This window comes from Heterodontus francisci, chromosome 2 (genome assembly GCF_036365525.1).
Source record: "Heterodontus francisci isolate sHetFra1 chromosome 2, sHetFra1.hap1, whole genome shotgun sequence".
Lineage (NCBI taxonomy): Eukaryota > Metazoa > Chordata > Chondrichthyes > Heterodontiformes > Heterodontidae > Heterodontus > Heterodontus francisci.
The window spans coordinates 207,159,050-207,183,023 of NC_090372.1; the positions used below are offsets into that span (position 1 = coordinate 207,159,050).

The 23,974-nt window shown below is 45.5% G+C and overlaps 1 protein-coding gene across 1 annotated transcript in view; it reads right to left on the reverse strand.

The window, feature by feature from the left end:
- obscnb (obscurin, cytoskeletal calmodulin and titin-interacting RhoGEF b) overlaps positions 1 to 23,974 on the reverse strand; it is an 868,128-nt gene that overhangs the window by 107,099 nt on the left and 737,055 nt on the right. The window contains exons 136-145 of the mRNA XM_068053434.1: positions 22,250 to 22,333; positions 22,057 to 22,123; positions 20,587 to 20,624; positions 17,640 to 17,781; positions 8,016 to 8,153; positions 7,258 to 7,730; positions 5,658 to 5,787; positions 5,202 to 5,400; positions 1,789 to 1,870; positions 468 to 554 (exon numbers count right to left, since the gene is read on the reverse strand). Of these exons, the coding sequence (XP_067909535.1) occupies positions 468 to 554; positions 1,789 to 1,870; positions 5,202 to 5,400; positions 5,658 to 5,787; positions 7,258 to 7,730; positions 8,016 to 8,153; positions 17,640 to 17,781; positions 20,587 to 20,624; positions 22,057 to 22,123; positions 22,250 to 22,333 (1,440 nt within the window). The remainder of the gene's footprint in view (positions 1 to 467; positions 555 to 1,788; positions 1,871 to 5,201; positions 5,401 to 5,657; positions 5,788 to 7,257; positions 7,731 to 8,015; positions 8,154 to 17,639; positions 17,782 to 20,586; positions 20,625 to 22,056; positions 22,124 to 22,249; positions 22,334 to 23,974) is intronic.

Consider the following 23,974-nt stretch of genomic DNA (forward strand, 5'->3'; position numbering starts at 1 on the left):
AGGTGGTGGAAGCAGGAACAGTAGCAACATTTAAGAGGCATCTGGATAGGTACTTGAATGAGCAAGGCATAGAGGGATATGGAATTAATGCAGGCAGGTGAGATTAGTATAGATAGGCATTATGGTCGGCATGGACGTGGTGGGCCGAAGGGCTTGTTTCTATGCTGTACGACTCTATGACTCTAATCTGATGGGAAGTTTGAAAGGGGAGGCTGGAGTGACACTGCCTATTTAAATCCCTTGGCATGGATTTAGAATTAGAATTAGAACATTACAGCGCAGACCAGGCCCTTTGGCCCTCGATGTTGCGCTGAACATATGAACAATGACAGACAGTTAAAAACCCTCTGGGTCATGCCACGTGCTTGTCCTAGATAACTGTGATGTCTTGTGCATTACAACACATACACTGCCACCCCACCCGAAAGCCATGTAATCTCCCGGGAGAGGGAAAAAACGAGATGTACCTGTGCTGGTGCTTACAACAGGTGGTTTGAGTGACAGAAACTGCTGTGAGGTGTTGACCTTCTGGGCACCTTGTTCTTCTGGAACACCTATAGAAAAAGAGCAAAAAATATTGAGTTGTGTCTGAGAAGCAGGCATAGAGTCAGATGACAGCTCCATGCACTGGTCCATGCTGGCCAAAGGCCCAAGCTAAATGTAGCTTCGGCCCAAATTTAAATGCTGCCTCGTCTTGATAGGGTCTGCTCCCTCCCACTATGCACTACCTTGTCCTGAAAGGACAAAAGTATTGAGATACTGGAACTTTGAAAAGTGCATTGACTGACAGGCAAAGTTCTTGTTTCATCCCAGCTCGTGTGAAAGTCAAAGATGATGTGTTATGCAGTTAGGTTATTTTGTAAACTTGCTTTATGGGATCACCGTTCCAATGGTCATATGACCACAGTTCCAGTTGGAAGTGGTGATAATAAGGTGCCACCTACTACAGTACAGTAACATGCATGGAACATGGAAAGAGCTGCTTTGTGAGGGATGAGCATGTAGCCTCAGCTAAAATGTAACAGAGTGAGAGGAAACTTTTACTGGTGTGCCTAATTTGGCATTTTTTTAAGTTAAATTCTATCTACCCTCATCTTGGCAGAATTCATTGTGCAAGTAAACCTTTTTTGCATCTGCCTTCGCATCCTCTGTATGTTTGAACTGCATTTAGTCTTGGCAGACACTTCCTGCCAAGCAGCCTGGATGGGGTAGAAAATGATACACATTGACCATGTTTTTCATATGAAGGGTGCAAAGCACACCCATTTAGAAATGGGATAGCCTGCTCCCAATCTGTACTGCTGTTGGTCCCACTACCAAATTTAGTTGGGGCCTTCTTTAGACAATAATTCCCACAATGCGCTCCCTATGAGCACCGATATACGTTGGCAGCATAGGCATGTGAATTGGCCATATTGTTTCAAACGGAAAAGGGGACAGTATCGAAACTTCAATGAAACCCAAGGAGGCAACATTATTTCAACCATCAAAAAACTGGGCAGCCAATAAGAGACTGAATAAAAGTAAAAGCAAAATACTGCAGATGCTGGAAATATGAAATATTACAGAGGGCTAGATTTGTCATCCCCCCGATGTTGGGGGTCGTGGCGGGGGGGCGCGGAAGATGCCTCCGGCAGAGGCTCGCCATGGACCTCGATGGCGGGAAGGCCAGGCCCGATATTGCCGGTGGTGGCAAGGCCTCGTGGTGGTCTTCACCCCCACACTGCTCGGCAACGGCATCAAAATTTACATATTTAAAAAATACAAATGAAGGAATTAATTACTTACCTGCTCCCGCAGACTGCTCCAGTGCCATATTGGTGCTGGTGGTCGGCCTTTGGACCTCCATCCAGGGATCCGAGTTGGAACACTGGTGGGGAGGGGGGAGCAGGTAAGTTTCTCTTGGCGGGAGGCGGGGGGGGGGGGGGGGGGGGGAGCGGCGTCAAACTCATCCGATGGTGGGAAGGAGTAAAGTTTAAGCATGAACTTTGGTGGGGGAGGTCAGGAGAACAAGGTAAGTGTTTTTGGCAGGGAGAGAGCAGGTTATTATTTCCATGGTTATTGTGGGCGGGGGGGTGGTGGGGGTGTGGGAGAGGGTCAGGAGAAATTTATTTCATTTTTTACCAACACTGTATCTTTAAAAATTTAAATTAAATGGAAGAGCTTGAAGCCCTTTAAAAATACATCGGCACCTGCGCAGTGATGCCTGACGCCATTGCCGTGATGGACTGCCCACTCCCCCCATGCCATCGGGGGCGTTGTCTGCCCCAGCCATTAAAATAAGCCGCCATGCTGAATATCACGGCGGCTCTGCGGTGTGTGGGCCTGTGGGCAGATTGCCACTTTGAAACTCGCTGCCAATCTTGACAGCAAGCTTATAAAATGCAGCCCAGCGTTTCAGGTTGATGACCTTGAAAGTTCATTGACCTGAAATAGAAACTGTTTCTCTTGCCAAAGGACTACCAAACCTCCTTAAACATCTGTTGAAACAAATAATTCATAATAATTCATTACATTCTTTACCACTGCATATCAACATGCAATTAAATTAAATATGTTACAACAAGCATTAATACAACTGGTTAGCGTTGAAGACTGCCCAGTATTATAATGCTATGATGCCAGAGTACCACACTTCATTCCTATCACCTGGATCCTCTTGTGCAGCCAAATGAACGCAGTAGCTCTCTGGAAGATCCTTGTGCAGTTTGTGCCTTTTGTTTTCAGGTATTTCTTCTTCCCTGTTACCAATCCCCTCACTTAAAATCATTGCCAAGGAAAGAAAAAGAAATGTCAATGAAAAATAGTCATGATATTTTTGTACACTAACAGCACAAAAATGATACGTTCAGCAATTAGGAACATCTATGAATGGGACTGAATATATAATTTACAAATTCAAAGTTAATTTTTATAGCTGTTTTATTCATTTTCATAGCACTGAAACAGGCCCTTCAGCCCACTGAGTCTGTGCCAACCAACAACCACCCATTTATACTAATCCTACATTAACCCCATATTCCCTACCACATCCCCACCATTTTCCTGCCACCTACCTACACTAGGGGCAATATACAATGGCCAATTTACCTATCAACCTGCAAGTCTTTGGCTGTGGGAGGAAACCGGAGCACCCGGCAGAAACCCACACGTTCACAGGGAGAACTTGCAAACTCCGCACAGGCAGGACCCAGAACTGAACCCGGGTCACTGGAGCTGTGAGGCTGCGGTGCTAACCACTGCGCCACTCTTTACTCATTTTAACTCCCTCCCTCAGAATTTGCAAGAGCTTTGGCATATTTTTCTATGTTAAATGTATTGCATAAATCCAAATTGTTATTGTTTGTCTGAGTACCTACCTGTGCTAGGAGTCACAAGGCAGTGGCTGCCAGGGCTGTGTTCTATCAGCTTAAAGATTATCTCCCTGTGTTTACTGGTTTTTGATATACAGAATAAAGCATGGCTACCCGACCCGAACCCGACCAGACCTGACGACGTGTTGGGTTCGGGTCGGGTCGGGTCAGGTCAGGTCTCTCTTCCGGGTCCGGCATTCAGGTTCGGCTCAGGTAGGGCTGGACATGGACACATTGCTGTCTTGCTCAGGGAGGGAAGTAATCTTCAAAATTTAAACATTCAGTTGGGACGTCAAGGCGGGAAACGTGCTATCGGAATGGAAGATCACAACATTTGGACAAGGTACAGCACAATACCCTGTTTGATTATAATTAACTTTATTACTGTAGTCGGGTCGGGTCGGGTCAGGTCGGGCGCGGGAAAAAAAATCAAATGACTGGGGCCTGAGTCGAGTTCGGGTTGCATGTGGTCGGGTCAGGCTTGGGTCGGGTTTCAATTTCATACCCGAGCAGGCCTTTAATACAGAACTCAATTGGGATAATGTTAGGAGTAAAGGGAAAGGAGGGGGAGGAATTTCGAAAATGTGTTCAGGAGAACTTCCTTGACCAGTATGTTCTCAGTCCAACTAGGAAGGAGATATTGCTGGATCTGGAGCTGAGGAATGAGGTGGGCCAAGTGTCTGTGGGAGAACACTTAGGTAACAGTGATCATCATATCATCAGCTTGGTAATGGAGAAGCGCAAGGAACAATGGAATAGGAGGGTCAGTGTCAGCTTAGATAAAAAAAATCAGTTTAAGGACAGAAAGCAGCAGGGCATGGTAAATGGGTGTTTTTCAGACTGGAGGATAGTAGAAAGTGGAGTTCCCCAAGAATCAGTGCTGGAACCATTGCTTTTTGATATATATAAATGACTTGGATATTGAAATACAGAGTCAAATTTCAAAATTTGCCAATTATGCCAAACATGGAGGTATGGCAAACAGTAAGGATGATACCAATCGACTACAACAGAATGTAGATAGGCTAGCAGAATGGGCAGACAAGTGGTAGATAGAATTTATTACAGAGAAGTGTGATGCGATGCATTTTGGAAGAATGCATAAGGAGAGGCAATATAGACTTAATGGCAGAGTTCTAAAGAGTGTACAGGACAGAGAGATCCAGGGGTTCATTGGCATAGATCTTTGAAGGTGGCAGGATACATTGAGAGACTGGTTAGCATGGTATGTGAGTGGTACGGAGTACAAAAGCAGGAAAGTTATGCTGAAGCTTTATAAAGCTCTGGTTAGGCCACAACTAGATTTGCATCAAGTTCTGCACACCACACTTTAGGAAGGATGTGAAGGTCCTTAAGAGGTTACCAGGATGCTTCCAGGGATGAGGGAATTTAGCTATCAGGTTAGGTAGGAGAAGCTTGTTCTCCTTGGAGCAAAGGAGCTTGAGGGGAGATCTGACAGAGATGTATAAGATTATGACAAGTTTAGATAAGATAAACAAATAAAAGGTGCTCCATTTGCTGATGGTACAAGGACGAGGAGACACAGATGGCACTGAAATTCATATATCACATTACTCATTTGTGTGATAGGCAGGACGTCTTTTTGGCTTGAAGGCAACATCCTATTCGTGGCGAACACCACACGTGTTGCTACTGCATAGTAGCAGCGTGAAACAGCTAGCTTCATCTGTTGCTCAAATTTATTTACTTGCGCATTAAATATTTAAATTTACCAGTAGGGCTCAAAGCCCTTTCAAAATTGCCAGACGTGGACAGCCAGCCCTCTCCATGTGATTGGAGGGGGGGGGGGGGGGGTGGTGGCCTGCCCCGGCTATTTAAATGAGTCACTGCATGGAAGATTGTGGCGGCTCCGCGACATGTGGCCTCCCGTTCTCTTGCCGACATGGGCGGCGGCCACAGAAGATTCAGCCCTGTGCAAGCTTCTGACCCACGTTTCAGCCTGATGGCGGGGTTCAGAAGCCCGCAGGGAAAATCCAGCTCTATGACTCTAATATCAGATAGGTTAAGTTTATACTCGTCTGTCTGACTATGGAATTTGTACTTTAGTGAGATACCAAATCTGAACTTTAAGTTATCATGACTAACTTGCAAGAAAATACTGAATATTTCTGTGCTTGATTGTTGAGAGTGTGTGTTATTAGTGTGCTTTCAAACCGATTAGTCATGAATTTCTTTCCAATATTAACTGTTGCTGTATGATTGTAATTATAGCTTATTTTTCTTCTTGCTTAGCCAAGGAAAATGCAGCTTATATTTATAAGATAACTGCAAAGGAGGGGTTACCTTGAGAATATATTTTTCTCAGTTACATTTATATTAACTGCAAAAGTTTTTCTTCTGAACGTGGTTGGGCTAAACTGTACTTCACGCAGCTTCTTCACAGAAACACTATGAATGTTCTCATTCTCCAACTCTGTGTAAGAGAAAAATTGTAGTCAGAAGAAAGCACGGAAATAAAAGTCAGAGCATGCTCATCGTCTGCATATACACCTACCCTACTCGATCATGACCTCTGTCCCACCTCTTTAATTTTGAGGAGCAATCATTAAACCTCGCAGGGAATGAACAAAAACACCATGGGGATATTCACCATGTTAATCTCTGGCTTGCTGTCCTGATAACAACATTCAACACTGCAGGAACCACTGTGAACTTCAATACTTCATTTATTTTCTGAAACAGAAATGTCACAGGACTAGTAATTCAGAGGGCCAGGCTAACCCTGGGGACATGGGTTCAAATCCCACCAGTTGGTGGAATTTAAATTCAATTCATTAATAAAAATTTGGAATTGAAAGCTAGTCTCAGTAATCATGCCATGAAACTATCATCGATTGTTGTAAAAACCCATCTGGTTCACTAATTTCCTTTAGGGAAGGAAATCTGCTGTTCTTACATGGTCTGGCCTACATGTGACTCCAGACCCACAGCAATGTGATTGACTCTTAACCACCCTCTGAAATGGCCTAGCAAGCCACTCAGTTATCAAGGGCAATTAGGGTTTGGCAACAAATGCTGGCCTTGCCAGTGATGCCCACATCCCATGAAAGAACAAAAAAAAACAGCATTTCTGAAATGGATTTACTGCGCTTGCCTCAGCAGTGAATGCTTAAGCACTTAGAACTACAGAGATGTATCAATGGAGTAGAATTATGCAGGGGTGCGTATTATAGCAGGCAAGTACTTCACACTAGTTGGGCTGGACTTTACAACCCCCCTGACATTGGACAAGGAATGAACTGTTTTGGGCGGGCGGTTTGGGGGGGGGGTGGGAGGTGGTGAGAGGGCAAGGAATGAACTGTATGGTTATTGAGGGGGGTGGGAGAGAGGCTAGAAACATTAATTTAATTTCTCTAATTAAATATCTTTAAATATTTAAATTAAGTTGAAGGGCTCAGTGCCCTTTAAAAATGGCGTCGGTTAAATCTTGCAGAATGGATGGTTCCATATTCATCTCAGAAAATATAAGAAACAAAATTGGAACTTTTTTCCCATGTAAATCCTTAATTAACAGTACCTATTATAATTCAAAGTTGAATGATGGCTATAGAGTCACTGCAGTAAAGAAAAATGTGCTTGGCAAAACATTTTATTTGCTTGAAAACACATATTGGAAAGGCATAAATCACACCAAAAGGCATTATGTTATTGTTGTATGTTCATGAAGACAAGAATTTTTGTTGCTTTATTCCTTCACCAAATGAAAAGGTTTGTCAAACACATTGACATGAAGATTATGCCTCTTCAAGTTAGTGGGATTCTGCTTCTGCACATATAGGGTCTGACAAAATATCCTTAACATGATCTCAATCGAATAAATCGTCTGCTTAAAGGTAATGTTGACAAATAGCAGCCAAATGCACTAACCTGAAAAGTGACTAACCTTTTACAGGCCTAGTTTGGCCATCAACACTGCTGGTTTGAGAGTCGGATGCATCTGGTTTAAAAGGTGTATCAATTTCAAGTGGCTTAACCTGCCCTGAAAACTGTTCTGGAATATTAAGACCCTCTGCCACTACCTTACTGTCTTGTGGTGGAGCCATATAAAACAGTGGAGAATCTGCCAATTTATTTAAAGCTATCTCCATTTCACTGCCTTCATGTCCAGGTAAGACTTGAACAGCTTCTTCCAGTTCTGAAGGTGCTGTTGTCTCTTCTTTTTTTGAATGGTAAGTTTCTTCTTTCTCTTCATCATCTTTTCTGTTGGCCAGCTGTTGATTATGTTCTGTAGCTGAGGGAGATGCTTTGTCTTTACCGTTTGAGATGACTTCCAAGAATGTTACACTTTTTCTCTTTGACTTTTGGTAGATACTTGCACACACAAACTCTGGTGAATGTTCTTGTAATGCATGCACACTGGAAGGGTAATCAGAAGCATTGAGCATTTTAATATGACAATTAATTGTTTAAACATTGCAATCGCACCCCTCACAAAAGGTATTTGTTTGTCTTTCTTTTCATAACCTTATAACTGGGGTCCTCTTTCTTTAAATGCCTGTTTCTATTGCTCATTCTGCCATTTCTGTAATTTAGTCTCGCTCTCAGTGCTGTTGGAGGGCACAGAGTATGAAGAAGGGAGTTTGGTAAGTGAGGGAGTTCGGTAAGGAGGGGAACTATAAATTAAGAAAAAGTAAATTTGACTGCACTCGCTGTCGCCTGTAACCAGTCGGCGCCCACATTTGGAAAGAGAAAAAAAGAGGTATGACATCATAGGGAAGCAGGTAGGTGATTGGCTGGTGAGTACTGCAGCTCAGGGACTGCGTCTCAACAACTGGCAGACTAAAAACGAGAAAAAAAAAGTATTAATAATAAGGAACAAGTGAGTAGCAGGTGAGTATTATCTTTTTTGAGTTTATTTTAATTAGTGAACTGTATTGATTAGTAGAAGAATTTATCAGTACTAGTAAGTTGTTATTAACAGTTCGAAGGTGTTTTAGTATTAGTAACTTTTTTTTTGTGGTAGCAAAGGGTCAACTAATAAAAGGTATGGCAGGGTTGCTTCAACCTCGAGAGTGCATCTCCTGTGCTATGTGGGAGCTCCACTTTGCTTCCTGTATCCTGCATAACCATGTGTACAGGAAGTGTCATCAATTGAAGCAGTTTGAGCTCCAGGTTCAGGAACTTTAACAGCAGCTGGCGACACTGCGGTGCATTCATGAGGATGAGAGCTACGTGGATAGCACATTTATAGATGTGGTCACTCCAAAGCTTAAGATTATGCAGGGAGAGAGGGAATGGGTGACCGCCAGGCAGTCATACAGAATCAGGCAGGTAGTGTAGGAGACCACTGAGTGCATCTCACGCTCCAGCAGGTATTCAGTTCTGAATGCTGATGAGAGTGATGGATCATCTGGGGAGTGCAGCCCAAGCCAAGTCCATGCACCACGGGTGGCTCAGCTGCACAGTGGGGTACAGGGAAGACTGGAAGAGCCATAGTGATAGGTGTATCAATAGTCAGGCGAACAGACAGGCATTTCTGTGGCCGCAGAAGTGAATCCAGGATGGTGTGTTACCTCCCTGGTGCCAGGGTCAAGGATGTCACCAAGCGGCTGCAGAGCATCCTGAAGGGGGAGGGTAAACAGCCAGCAGTTGTGGTCTACATTGGATCCAAGGCATAGGTAGAAAGAGGGATATGGTCCTGCAGTCAGAATTTAGGGAGCTTGGTAAGAAATTAGCAAGCAGGACCTCAAAAGTAATAATCTCCGGATTACTCCCAGTGCCACGCACAAGTGAGTATAGGAACAAGATAAGACAGATAAATGCATGGCTGGAAAGATGGTGCAGGAGGGAGGGCTTTAGATTCTTGGGACATTGAGACCAGCTCTGGGGGAGATGGGGCCTGTATAGGTCGGATGGGTTGCACCTGAACAGAGCCGGGACTGGGTTCCTTGCGGGACGTTTTGCTAGTGCTGTCGGGTGGGGTTTAAACTAGTTTGGCAGGGGGATGGGGACCTGACAGTAGACTCAGATGGGCAAAATCAGAAATGAAAACAGAAGGCAAAAAATTAATGGATGAGTCTGGAGACAGAGGAAACAAAGGTTAGAAAATAAAAAAGTTTGGCAGTGCTCAAGGGCATTTATTTCAATGCAAGGAGTATAGCAAATAAAGCAGATGAGTTGAGGGCACAGATAGACACGTGGCAGTATGATATCATAGCTATTACATGGGTTAAGGAGGGACAAAAATGGCAGCTCAACATTCCTGGTTACAGGGTTTTCAGATGCGTTAGGGAGGGAGATAAGAAAGGAGGGGGCGTGGCAATTTTGGTCGAAGAAACTATTACAGCCGTGAGAAGGGATAATATGTTGGAAGGCTCATCAAATGAGGCCATATGGATTGAGCTAAGGAACAAAAAAGGGGCAATCACACTGCTGGGAGTGTACTCTGGACCCCCAAACAGTCAGAGGGAGATAGAAGAGCAGATTATGTAGGCAAATCTCTGAGAACTGCAAGAACAATAGGGCAGTAATAGTAGGGGATTTTAACTACCCCAATACTAACTGGAATAGTTTTAGGGTGAAAGGAATTGAGGGAGCAGAATTCTTGAGGTGCATTTTTAGGCAGCATGTAGCAAGTCCAACAAGAGAGGGCGCAGTTTTAGACTTAGTTTTAGGAAATGAAGATGGGCACGTGGAAGGAGTGGCAGTGGGAGAGCATTTTGGTGGTAGCAATCAATTATGGAAAAGGACAGAGATTGAACAGGAGTTCTCAATTGGGACAAGGCCAATTTTACTAAACTGAGGAGTGATTTAGCGAAAGCAGACTGGAAACATCTACATAAAGGTTAATCTGTGTCAGAGCAGTGGGAGGCATTCAAAGGGGGGATTCAAGGGTTTCAGAGCACACATGTTCCCACAAAGCAAAAGGGAGGGATGACCAAATTTAGAGCTCCACAGATGTCAAGGAGCTTACAGGATAAGATAAGGCAGAAAAGGAAAGCTAATGTCCGACACAGAGAACTCAATACTACAGAAAGCCTAGAGGAGCATAGAATGTGGAGGGGTGAAATCAAAAAGGAAATTAGGAAAACTAAGAGAGGGCATGAAACAATATTGGCAAACAAAATCAAGGTGAATCCAAAGATGTTTTATCAATACATTAAGAGTAACAGGATAACTAAGGAAAGAGTAGGGCCCATAAAGGACTAGGTGTAGGAGTGGAAGATGCTGGTATTGTTCTTAATGAATAGTTTGCGTCTGTATTCACAAAAGAGGGGGACAATGCAGATACTGTAGATAAGGAAGAGAGATGTGAAGTATTGGATGTGATCAACATAGGGAGAGAGGATGTATTAATGGGACTAGCATCCTTGAAAGTTGATAAATCACCAGGGCTGATGAAATGTATTCCAGGCTGCTAAAAGAAACAAGAGAAGCTAATGTAACCCCACTATTTAAAATGGGAGGTAGAGAGAAAGCAGGGATTATAGACCAGTCAGCCTGACATCGGTAGTGGGGAAAATTCTAGAGTCCATTATCAAAGATTTTATAGCACAGCACTTGGAGAACAGTGGTAAAATCGGGCAGAGTCAGCATGGATTTACGAAAGGGAAATCATGATTGACAAATCTACTAGAATTCTTCGAGGATGTAACTAGTAGAGTTGATGAGGGGGAGCACTGGATGCGGTTTATTTGGACTTTCAGAAGGCTTCCAAGAAAGTCCCACTTAAGAGATTAGCATGTAAAATTAAAGCGCATGGGATTGGGGGTAGTGTATCGCGATGGATAGAAAATTGGTTGGCGGACAGGAAACAAAGAGTAGGGATAAATGGGTCTTTTTCAGAATGGCAGGCAGTGACTAGTGGAGTACTGCAGGGATCGGTGCAAGGATCCCAGCGATTCACAATATACATTAATGATTTAGATGAGGGAACTAAATGTAATATCTCCAAGTTTGCAGATGACACAAAACTGGGTGGGAGAGTGAGCTGTGAGGAGGATGCAGAGAGGCTTCAGGGTGATTCGGACAAGTTGAGTGAGTGGGCTAATGCATGGCAGATGCAGTATAATGTGGATAAATGAGAGGTTATCCACTTTGGTAGCAAAAACAGGAAGGCAGATTATTATCTGAACGGCTATAAACTGAGAGAGGGGAATATGCAGCGAGACCTGGGTGTTCTCATACACCAGTCGCTGAAGGTAAGCATGCAGGTGCAACAGGCGGTAAAAAAGGCAAATGGTATGTTGGCCTTCTTAGCGAGAGGATTCAAGTACAGGAGCAGGGATGTCTTGCTGCAATTATACAGGGCCTTGGTGAGACCACACCTGGAATATTGTGTGCAGTTTTGGTCTCCCTATCTGAGGAAGGATGTTCTTGCTATAGAGGGAATGCAGCGAAGGTTCACCGGACTGATTCCTGGGATGGCGGGACTGACGTATGAGGATAGATTGAGTCGGTTAGAATTCAGAAGAGTGAGGGGGGATCTCATAGAAACCTATAAAATTCTAACAGGACTTGACAGGGTAGATGCAGGAAGGATGTTCCCGATGGTAGGGGAGTCCAGAACCAGGGGTCATAGTCTAAGGAAAAGGGGTAAACCATTCAGGACTGAGATAAGGAGAAATTTCTTCACCCAGAGAGTGGTGATCCTGTGAAATTTGCTACCACAGAAAGCAGTTGAGGCCAAAACATTGTACATTTTCAAGAAGGAGTTAGACATAGCTCTTGGGTCTAAAGGGATCAAAGGGTATGGGGCGAAAGCCGGAACAGGCTACTGAGTTGGATGATCAGCCATGATCATAATGACTGGCAGAGCAGGCTCGAAGGGCTGAATGGCCTACTCCTGCTCCTATTCTCTATGTTTCTAAGAGAGGAAATAGCGGAAGGTCTGACCATCATTTTCCAGTCCTCATTGGATACAGGTGTGGTGCTGGAGGATTGGAGGACTGCTAACATTGTACCTCTGTCTAAAAAGAGAGCGAGGGATAGACGGAATAATCACAGGCTAGTCAGTTTAACTTCAGTAGTGGTAAATTATTGGAATCAATTCTGAGAGACAGGATAAACTTAGAAGGGTATGGATTAATCAAGGATAGTTAGCATGGATTTGTTAAGGGAAGATCTTGTCTGACCAACTTGATCGAATTTTTTGAAGTAGTAACAAGGAAGATAGATGAGGGTAATGCAGTTGATGTGGTCTACATGGATTTTAACAAGGCTTTTGACAAGGTCCCACATGGCAGACAGGTTAAAAAAATAAAATCCCATGGGATCCAGGGAAATGCAGCAAGGTGGATACAAAATTGGCTTAGTGGCAAGAAACAAAGAGGGGGACCAATATCCTTGCGGGGAGGTTTGCTAGTACTACTCGGGAGAGTTGAAACTAGTCTTGCAGGGGGGTGGGGCCCAAAGTAGTAGTCTCTCAGATGAGATAGTTGAGGCAAATGTAGAAGTTAAAGCAAGCAAGTCCTGTAGGCAGGCCGGGCAGCGACAGGACAGGGAGCATGGAAGGTCTGGTAGGCTAAACTGCATTTACTTTAATGCAAGAAGCCTTACAGGCAAGGCAGATGAACTCAGAGCATGGATCGGTACATGGGATTGTGATATTATAGCTATTACGGAAATGTTGTTGAGGGATGGGCAGGACTGGCAGCTCAATGTTCCGGGGTACCGATCTTTCCGGCGTGACAGAGGGGGAGGTAAGAGAGGAGGGGGAGTAGCACTATTGATTCGGGAGGACATCACGGCAGTACTTAGAGAGGATATCCCGGGGCGAATGTCCAGCGAGGCCATATGGGTAGAATTTAGAAATAAGAAAGGGGTGATCACTTTGATGGGATTATACTATAGGCCCCCCAATAGTCAGAGGGAAGTGGAGCAGCATATATGTAGGGAAATCACAGATAGGTGTAGGAATTATAGGGTTGCAATAGTAAGTGATTTTAAATTCCTTAATATTGACTGGGACTGCCTGAGTGCTAAAGGATCAGATGGGGAAGAATTTGTGAAGTGTGTCCAGGATAGTTTTCTGAAGCAGTATGTGGATGGCCCTACTAAAGAAGGGGCTACGCTCGACCTCCTCTGAGGAAATGAGGATGGGCAGGTGGTTGATGTGTCAGTGGGGGAGCACTTTGGGACCAGTGACCATAACTCTATTAGCTTCAAGATAGTTATGGAAAAGGATAGGACTGGTCCACAGGTTGAAGTCCTAAATTGGGGGAAGGCTAATTTCGATGGCATCAGACAGGAACTCTCAAAAGTTGAATGGGAGAGGCTGTTTACAGGTAAAGGGACGCCTGGAAAAGTGGGAGGCTTTGAAAGTGAGATAGGAAGAGTTTAGGGCCGGCATGTTCCCGTTAGATGGAAGGGCAAGGTTGGCAAGTTTAGGGAAACTTGGTTGATGAGGGATATTGAGGGTCTGGTCAGGACAAAGAAGGAGGCATATGTCAGGTATAGGCAGCTGGGATCGAGCGAGTCCCTCGAGGAGTATAAGGGATGCAGGACTACACTTAAGAAGGAAATTAGGAGGACGAAAAGGGGCCATGAGATTTCCCTGGCAGATAAGGTAAAGGAGAATCTTAAAAGATTCCTTAAGTATACTAAGAGTAAAAGAGTAGCTGGGGAGAGGGTAAGTCCCCTTAAGTATCAGTATGGCAATCTATGTGTGGTGCCACGAAAAGTGGGTGAGGTCTTAAATGAATATTTCTTGTCCGTATTTACCGTGGAGAAGGTCATGGAAGCTAGTGAGTTCAAGGGAGGGAACACTCATATCCTGGAGCATATCAACATTACAAAGGAGGAGGTGTTGGAGGTTTTGAAGCGCATTAAGGTGGCTAAATCCCCAGGGCCTGACCAGGTGTATCCTAGGATGCTATGGGAAGCAACGGAGGAGGTTGCTGGGGCCCTGGCAGAGATATTTGTATCATCGTCAGCCACGGGTGAGGTACCGGAAGACTGGAGGATAGCTAATGTTGTGCCTTTATTTAAGAAGGGCAGCAGGGATAAGCCAGGGAACTACAGGCCAGTGAGCCTTACATCAGTGGTGGGAAAGTTATTGGAAGGGATTCTGAGAGACAGGATTTATATGCATCTGGAAAGGCATGGTCTGATTAGGGATAGTCAGCATGGCTTTGTGCGTGGGAAATCATGTCTCACGAATTTGATTGTTTTTCGAGGAGGTGACCAAGAGCACTGACGAGGGCAGGGCGATGGACGTTGTCTACATGGACTTTAGCAAGGCCTTTGACAAGATCCCGCATGGTAGGCTGGTCCAGAAGGTTCGAACCATGGGATCCAGGGTGAGCTAGCAAATTGGATACAAAATTGGCTTGGTGATAGGAGGCAGAGGGTGCTGGTGGAGGGTTGTTTTTCAGATTGGAGGCCGGTGACCAGTGGTGTGCTGCAGGGATCGGTGCTGGACCCTCTGTTGTTTGTCATATGTATTAATGACTTGGATGTGAATGTAAGGGGTATGATTAGTTAAGTTTGCCTATGACACCAAAATTGGTGGTATAGTGGACAATGAAGAAGGTTGTCTAAGGTTACAACAGGATATTGATAAACTGGGAAAGTGGGCAAGGGAGTGGCAAATGGAATTTAACGCAGACAGTGTAAAGTGATGCATTTTGCCAAGTTAAGCCAGGGCAGGACATATACAGTGAATGGCAGGGCCCCGGGGAGTGTTCTTGAGCAGAGAGACCTTGGGGTGCAAGAACATAGTTCCCTGAAAGTGGCAACACAGGTAGACAGGGTGGTGAAGAAGGCATATGGCATGCTTGCCTTCATCGGCCGAGGCACTGAGTACAAGAGTTGGGACGTCATGTTACAGTTGTACATAACGTTGGTTAGGCTGTATTTGGAGTACTGTGTGCAGTTCTGGTTGCCATACTGCAGGAAAGATGTGATTAAGCTCAAGAGGGTGCAGAAACAATTCACAAGGATGTTGCCTGGTTTGGAGGGCTTGAGTTATAAAGGATAGGCTGGGTCAGTTTTCCCTGGAGCGAAGGAGGCTGAGAGAGGACATGATAGAGGTATATAAAATTATGAGAGGCATAGATAGGGTAGATAGCCAGAGTCTGTTTCCCATGGTAGGGGTGAGTAAAACTAGAGGGCATAGATTTAAGGTGAGAGGGAGGAGGTTTAAAGGGGATTGAAGGGGTAAATTTTTCACAAATAGTGGGTATCTGGAATGAGCTGCCTGAGAAGGTGGTGGAAGCAGGATCAGTAGCGACATTTAAGAGGCATCTGGACAGGTACTTGAATGAGCAAGGCAAAGAGGGATACGGAATTAATGCAGGCAGGTGGGATTATTATAGATTGGCATTATGGTTGGCATGGACGTGGTGGGCGGAAGGGCCTGTTTCTATGACTCTATCACAAAGGGTAATTGTTGACGAGTGTTTTTGCGACTGGAGGGCTGTTTCCAGTGGTGTTCTGCAGGGCTCAGTACTGGGTCCCCTGCTTTTTGTGGTATACATTAACAATTTGGACATAAATATGGGGGGCACAATCAAGAACTTTGCAGACGGCACAAAGATTGGCCATGTGGTAGATCGCGAGCAGGACAGTTGTCGTCTGCAGGAAAATATTTGATGGTCTGCACAGATGGACAGAATAGTGGCAAATGGAATTCAACTTGGAGAAGTGTGAGGTGATGCATTTGGGGAGGTCACACAAGGCAAAGGAATACACAATTAATGAGAAAATACTGAGAGGTGTAGAGGAAGTGAGAGACCTTGGAGTTAAATGTCCACAGATCCCTGAAGGTAGCAGGACAGGTCGATAAGGTGGTTGAGAAGGCATTTAAAAAAAAATTCATTCATGGGATGTGGGCATCGCTAGCTAGGCTAGCATTTATTGCCCACCTTAATTGCCCTTGAGAAGGCAATGGTGAGCTGCCTTCTTGAACTGCTGCAGTCCCTCTGGGGTAGGTACACCCACAGTGCTGTTAAGGAGTTCCAGGATTTTGACCCAGTCACAGTGAAGGAACAGCGATATAGTTCCAAGTCAGAATGGTGTATGGCTTGGGGGAGAATTTGCAGGTGGTAGTGTTCCCATGCATCTGCTGCCCTTGTACTTCTAGGTGGCAGAGGTCACGGGTTTGGAAGGTGCTGTCAAAGAAGCCTTGGTGAGTTGCTGCAGTGCATCTTGTAGATGGTACATAAAAACAAGAAATGCTGGAACCACTCAGCAGGTCTGGCAGCATCTGTGAAAAGAGAAGCAGAGCAGAAGCAGAGGAACTCTGCTTCTCTTTTCACAGATGCTGCCAGACCTGCTGAGTGGTTGCAGCATTTCTTGTTTTTATTTCAGATTTCCAGCATCTGCAGTATTTTGCTCTTATTGTAGATGGTACACACTGCTGCCACTGTGAGTTGGTGGTGGAGGGAGTGAATGGCACCCCATCCACAAACAATCAAGTGAGCTGCTTTGTCTTGGATGGTGTCGAGCTTCTTGAGTGTTGTTGGAGCTGCACCCAACCAGGCAAGTGGAGAGTATCCATCACACTCCTGACTTGTGCCTTGTAGATGGTGGACAGGCTTTGGGGAGTCAGGAGGTGAGTTACTCGCTGCAGGATTCCTAGCCTCTGACCTGCTCTTGTAGCCACAGTATTTATATGACTACTCCAGTTCAGTTTCTGGTCAATGGTAACCCTGAAGAATGTTGATAGTGGGGGATTCAGGATTGTAATATCATTGAATGTCAAGGGGAGATGGTTAGATTCTCTCTTGTTGGAGATAGTCATTGCCTGGAACTTGTATGGCGCGAATGTTACTTGCCACTTATCAGCCCAAGCCTGGATATTGCCCAGGGTTTGCTGCATTTCTATACGGACTGCTTCAGTATCTGAGGAGTCGTGAATGGTGCTTAACATTGTGCAAAAATCAGCAAACATCCCCATTTCTGACCTTATGATTGAAGGAAGGTCATTGATGAAGCAGCTGAAGATGGTTGGGCCTAGGACACTACCCTGAGGAACTCCTGCAGTGACGTCCTGGAGCTGGGATGATTGACCTCCAACAGCCACAACCATCTCTCTTTGTGCTCGGTATGACTCCAACCAGCAGAGATTTTCCCCCCGATTCCCATTGACTCCAGTTTTGCTAGGGCTCCTTGATGGCATACATGGTCAAATGCTGCCTTGACGTCAAGGGCAGTCACTCTCAACTCACCTCTGGAGTTCAGCTCTTTTGTCCATATTTGAACCAAAGCTGTAATGAGATCAGGAGCTGAGTGGCCCTGGCAGAACCCAAACTGAGTGTCAGTGAGCAGGTTATTGCTAAGCAAGTGCTGCTTGATACCACTGTTGATGACTCCTACCATTACTTTTCTGATGATTGAGAGTAGACTGAGTGGCGGTATTTGGCCATGTTGGACTTGTCCTGCTTTTTGTGTACAGGAGATATTTGGGCAATCATCCACATTGTCGGGTAGATGCCAGTGTTGTAGCTGTACTGGAACAGCTTGGCTAGGGGCGTGGCAAGTTCTGGATCACACGTCTTCAGTACTATTGCCGGAATATTGTCAGGACCCATAGCCTTTGCAGTATCCAGTGCCTTCAGTCATTTCTTGATATCACGCGGAGTGAATCGAATTGGCTGAAGGCTGGAAATGTGATGGTGGAGTTTTCAGGAGGAGGCAGAGATGGATCATCAACTCGGCACTTCTGGCTGAAGATATTTTTTTTTTAAGAGATACAGCACTGAAACAGGCCCTTCGGCCCACCGAGTTTGTGCTGACCATCAACCACCCATTTATACTAATCCTACGTTAACCCCATATTCTCTACCACATCCCCACCATTCTCCTACCACCTACCTACACTAGGGGCAATTTATAATGGCCAATTTACCTATCAACCTGCAAGTCTTTGGCTGTGGGAGGAAACCGGAGCACCCGGCGGAAACCCACGCAGACACAGGGAGAACTTGCAAACTCCACACAGGCAGTACCCAGAACTGAACCTGGTCGCTGGAGCTGTGAGGCTGCGGTGCTAACCACTGTGCCACAACAAGATAGTTCCAAATGATTCAGCTTTATCTTTTCCCCAGCAGTGCTGGGCTCCCCCATCATTGAGGATGGGGATATTTGTGGAGCCACCTCCTCCAGTTAGTTGTTTAATTGTCCACCACCATTCATGGCTGGATGTGGCAGGACTGCAGAGCTTAGATCTGATCCGTTGGTTATAGGATTGCTTAGTTCTGTCTATTGCCTGCTGCTTACGCAGTTTGGCACACAAGTAGTGCTGAGTTGTAGCTTCATCAGGTTGACACCTCATTTTGACGTATGCCTGGTGCTGCTCCTGGCATGCCCTCCTGCACTCTTCATTGAACCAGGGTTGGTCCCCCGACTTGACGGTAATGGTAGAGTGGGGGATATGCTGGGCCATGAGGTTTCAGATTGTGGTTGAGTAGAATTCTGCTGCTGCTGGTGAGCACCTCATGGATGCCCAGTTTTGCATTGCTAGATCTGTTCAAAATCTATCCTATTTGCACGGTGGTAGTGCCACACAATACAATGGAGGGTATCCTCAATGTGAAGGCGAGACTTCGTCTCCACAAGGACTGTGCAGTGGTCACTTCTACCAATACGGTCATGGACAGATGCATCTGTGGCAGGCAGACTGGTGAGGACAAGGTCAAGTATGTTTTTCCCTCAACTCCTGCCACAGACTCAGTTTAGTAGCTATGAACTTTAGGGCTCGGCCAGCTCGATCAGTAGCGGTGATACCGAGCCACTCTTGGTGATGGACATTGAAGTCCCTCACCCAGAGTACATTCTGCGCCCTTGCCATGTTCAGTGCCTCCTCCAAGTGCTGTTCAACATGGAGGAGTACTGATTCATCAGCTGAGGGAGGGCGGGAGGGGGGAATCAGTAGGAGGGTTCTTTGCCCATACTTGACTTGATGCCATAAGACTTCATGGGGTCTGGAGTCGATGTTGAGGACTCCCAGGGCAACTCCCTCCTGACTGTTCAACACTGTGCCGCCACCTCTGCTGAGTCTGTCCTGCCGGTGGGACAGGACATACCCAGGGATGGTGATGCCGGTGTCTAGGACATTGTCTGAAAGGTAAGATTCCGTGAATATGACTAGTCAGGCTGTTGCTTGACTAGGCTGTGGGACAGCTCTCCCAACTTTGGCACAAACTCCCAGATGTTCGTAAGTAGGAGTTTGCAGGGTCGACAGGGCTTGGTTTGCCATTGTCGTTTCCAGTGCCTTGGTCGATGCTGGGTGGTCTGGCTGGTTTCATTCCTTATTGACTTCATAGCAGTTAGATATAACTGAGTGGCTTGCCAGGTCATTTCAGAGGGCATTTTAGAATCAACCACATTGCTGTGGGTCTGGAGTCACATGTTGGGCAGATCAGGTAAGGACAGCAGATTTCCTTCCCTAAAGGACATTAGTGAACCAGATGAGTTTTTACAAAAATCAACAATGGTTTGGTTGGCCATCATTAGTTAGCTTTTAGTTCCAGATTTATTAATTGAATTCAAATTCCACCTTCTGCCGTGGTGGGATGCCAACCCATGTCTCCAGAGCAATAGCCTCGGTCTCTGGGTTACTAATCCAGTGACAATAGTCCACCGCCTCCCCTTATGGAATCCTTTCCTTTAATAGCCGAGGTAGAGAATATAAGAGCAGGGAAGTTATGCTGGAACTGTATAAATCATTGGTTAGGCCACAACTTGAGTACTGTGAGCAGTTTTGGTCACCTCATTACAGAAAGGATGTAATTGCATTAGAGAGGGTACAGAAGAGATTTACGAGGATGTTGCCTGGACTGTAAAAATGCACCTATGAGGACAGATTGGATAGGCTGAGGTTGTTCCCCTTGGAACAGAGAAGGCTGAGGGGAGACCTGATTGAAATGTACAAAATTTTGAGGGGCCTGGATAAAGTGGAGGTGAAGGGCCTATTTACTTTTGCAGAGAGGTCAGTGACTAGGGGGCATTGATTTAAAGTGATTGGTAGAAAGATTAGAGGGAAGATGAGGAAAAGGGTCTGGAACTCACTGTCTGAAAGGGTAGTCGAGGCAGAAACTCTCAACTCGTTCAACAGAAGTCTGGATATGCACCTCAAGTGCCGTAATCTGCAGGGCTAGGGACCAAATGATGGAAGGTGGGATTAGAATGGGTGGAACCCTTTTCGGCTGGCAAGGACACGGTGGGCCAAGTGGCCTCTTTCTGTGCCATAAACTTTCTATGATTCTTGTTTCTCTGTTGATATCTAATCTACTATTTGTTCAGTCGCTGTCTCTCCTCAATCTCTAACCTTCTGCTGCTCTCCCAGCTCTCAAGATTCCGTCCCGGCTGTTCAAAATGCAATTAAGTTAAAACAAACCAGAGAAACCTCTGAGAGTCTCTAGAAAGAAAGATTTGCATTTACATAGCAATTGTCATGACCTCAGGACATCCTAAAGCACTTTACAGCCAATGAAGTACTTTTAGAAGTGTAGTCACTGCTGTAATACAGGAAACCCACTCATTAAGTTTCTGAGCTGCCAAATGTGCCGATCACCCTCAGATGTCGTTATTTTAACCTGTGGACATTAAACATACTGGAAAATTTTCCAACCCTGTAGGGTATGAATGTTACTCTCATTACATTTGATGAATTGCCTATTTAGGGGGAATTTTATGCTCTCCCCCACAGTGACTTTGGAGGCTGGGAGAGCATATAATCAGGAGGGATGGTGGCAGGGCGGGGGCGCCACCTTCCAGCCTCCACCCAAATTAAGTCCAGGGCTGGAAGGCCCATTGATGGCCTTCAGTCCCCGCTGCCAATTGAGGCCCTTGAGTGGGCAATTAATACCCAATTAAGGGTCTCATCCCACCGCCACTGGTATTAGCCCAGCAGTAGGCAGGCCTGTCGCCGCACGGGGAGCACACCAAGCAAACCCGTGTGGGTTGCTTGCCAGCTCTGGAGGGCTGGCGGGGGGGGGGGGGGGGGAAGGCACAGTGCCTGATCGAAGGTCCTGACATCAGGAAGTGGAGGGGGGGGGGGGGGGGGACTGCTGAGAGCCACCCCCTGCTCTTGCTGCCAACGCCCCCCCGCCCCCGCAACCCCCAATCGTGAAACCTCTCCTGCACTGACTCACCTGTGGCCTGGGTCCAGCACCTCCGCTAAGTTCAGTACTGGCAGCAGCTACTGCTTCCACGGTGGCGCTGCTCAGTTAAAGAGCTGCTGGCCTCTGATTGGCCAGCAGCTCTCAGCGGGTGAGACTTCTGTCGCCGGGGTCCTTACTCCCGGGGAAGGCCTGCCGCTGTCCACTTAAGTGCCTACATGGCATGTAATGTGGCAGGCATTCACCGGAGGAGGTGACGTGGGGTTCTCACCAGCGCGTTAGCCGGTGGTCAAGACTCCCATCACCCAGATAAACCCCCGGCCTTCGAGTCGGTTACACTATTGATAATGAATGCCAGATTTAAGGGTGAAACCATGATCTGGTAGTGTTTACACCAGAAACACAGCTACAGCTGGAAGTAAAGATAGAGCAGAAAAGCAGCTCAACTAGATAAGAAATGGTTTGGTTGCAACAGAGACATTTATTTCTCTTCTTAATTCAGTATCAATTTACAATTTGACATCTAGTACAATGATGTGGTAATGAGAGGTGGTGTGCCACTTTAAAAAATTTTACGGACTCCTGATATTACTGCTACTATTCTATTGCTATGTTGCAATTCTCCTAAGCTGCCATTGGTGGTAACTGATTATCACCAGTGGTAAATTAATTCTCACCTAGCGACAGTGTAAAAACCCATCAAAGATCCAGAAGAACACTTGCCATCTGCAGCAACACCTTGACCTAGAATCCATGAGCACATGAGAGTTTTCTGTGCCTGTTATGATGTCCTTTACTTCACTCTTAAAGAAGATGAGGTAATGTGCAGAGTCAGTACTCACTTTATATCAGCCTTGCTTCTTTGCATACCGTACTCTAAACTTGGTATCTGCACTTCAGTCATTCTTCTTGCTCTAGCTTCAATGTTCCCCATTGCGATGTCAGTAACACGTTCTAGAAATGGACAACACAATGAATTCCACTCCGGAGCATGGTCATTGCACTCAAAAAATTGCTCTCAACCGAAATTGTTCTACTGAGGCTTTTTAGTCTTCCCACTGTTGCTTGGAAATTGGTACCCAGGGTTCAATGATTACAAATGATATATCCTTTATGTTTGCAGCAAATTGGATACCAATTGCATCCACATCTCTTTTATTTTCTGAAACAGAATTGAGCCTTTCTTTCTCCCTACTACAAAAACTTGTAAAGGGAGTAGCTGTAAACAATAATGTCAGTTTTTTTTATTTGTTCGGGAGACGTGGGCATCGCTGCCTATGCCAGCATTTATTGCCCATCCCTAATTGCCCTTGAGAAGGTGAGCTGCCTTCTTGAATCGCTGCAGTCCTTGGGGTGTAGGTACACAAACAGTGCTGTTAGGAAGGGAGTTCCAGGATTTTGACCCAGTCACAGTGAAGGAACGGCGATATAGTTCCAAGTCAGAATGGTGTGTGGCTTGGAGGAGAACTTGCAGGTGGTAGTGTTCCCATGCATCTGCTGCCCTTGTCCTTCGAGGTGGTAGAGGTCACGGGTTTGGAAGGTGCTGTCAAAGGAGCCTTGGTGAGTTGCTGCAGTGCATCTTGTAGATGGTACACATTGCTGCCACTGTGCGTCGGTGGTGGACAGATTAAATATTGAAGGTGGTGGATGGGGTACCAATCAAGCGGGCTGCTTTGTCCTGGATGGTGACGAGCTTCTTGAGTGTTGTTGGAGCTGCACCCATCCAGGCAAGTGGAGAGTATTCCATCACACTCCTGATTTGTGCCTTGTAGATGGTGGACAGGCATTGGGGAGATAGGAGGTGAGTTACCTGCCACAGAATTCCCAGCCTCTAACCTGCTCTTGTAGCCACAGCATTTATGTGGCTGGTCCAGTTCAGTTTTTGGTGACCCCCAGGATGTTGATAGTGGTTATAGCATATTATACAGAATTTCTGAAATGTGTCTATTGCACCTGTCTCAGCAGTAAATACTTAGGTACTTTGAACTACAGAGACGTATTAATGGAGTAGAATCACATAGGGATAAGTACTATAGCAGGCAAGTGCTTCCCACTAGTCGTGTCCTTTTGCTTTAGAAGATATAGGTTTACAGATTGTATCTCTGGATTTTTCCATTCAACCATTTTCCTACAACTGCTGGGATGTTTTAGGATGAGTAAATAATTTTGAGTGAATCTACTCAACATCTCTGACACTACTTTGTTAAAGATACATTGCATGCAATTCTTCCCTCCTTAATTAGGTTAAATCCATCAAAATGGATGAGAAATGTGAATCCACAGTGGGGCCCTGAAATACAAATAATTACTGGAAGGTAAATAGGGTAAATCTAGTTGCACTGGGCAATTAGTCAGTAACTACATAACATAAATGTAAGAACATCACCAAAAGAAAGAGGAGGAACACTAGAAGTGCTGTTTTTTCTTAGCGGGTTATTAAGACCCAGAAGGCCCTGTAAGAAACTGGTGGAAGCAGATTCATAATAGATCTTAGGAAAACAGATAAACATTTGAAAAAGAAAAAAAAAGGGCATGGAAATGACAGTGAGATGGCACTATGCATATTGCTCTTTCAGATGCCAGGGGCAGGTGTGA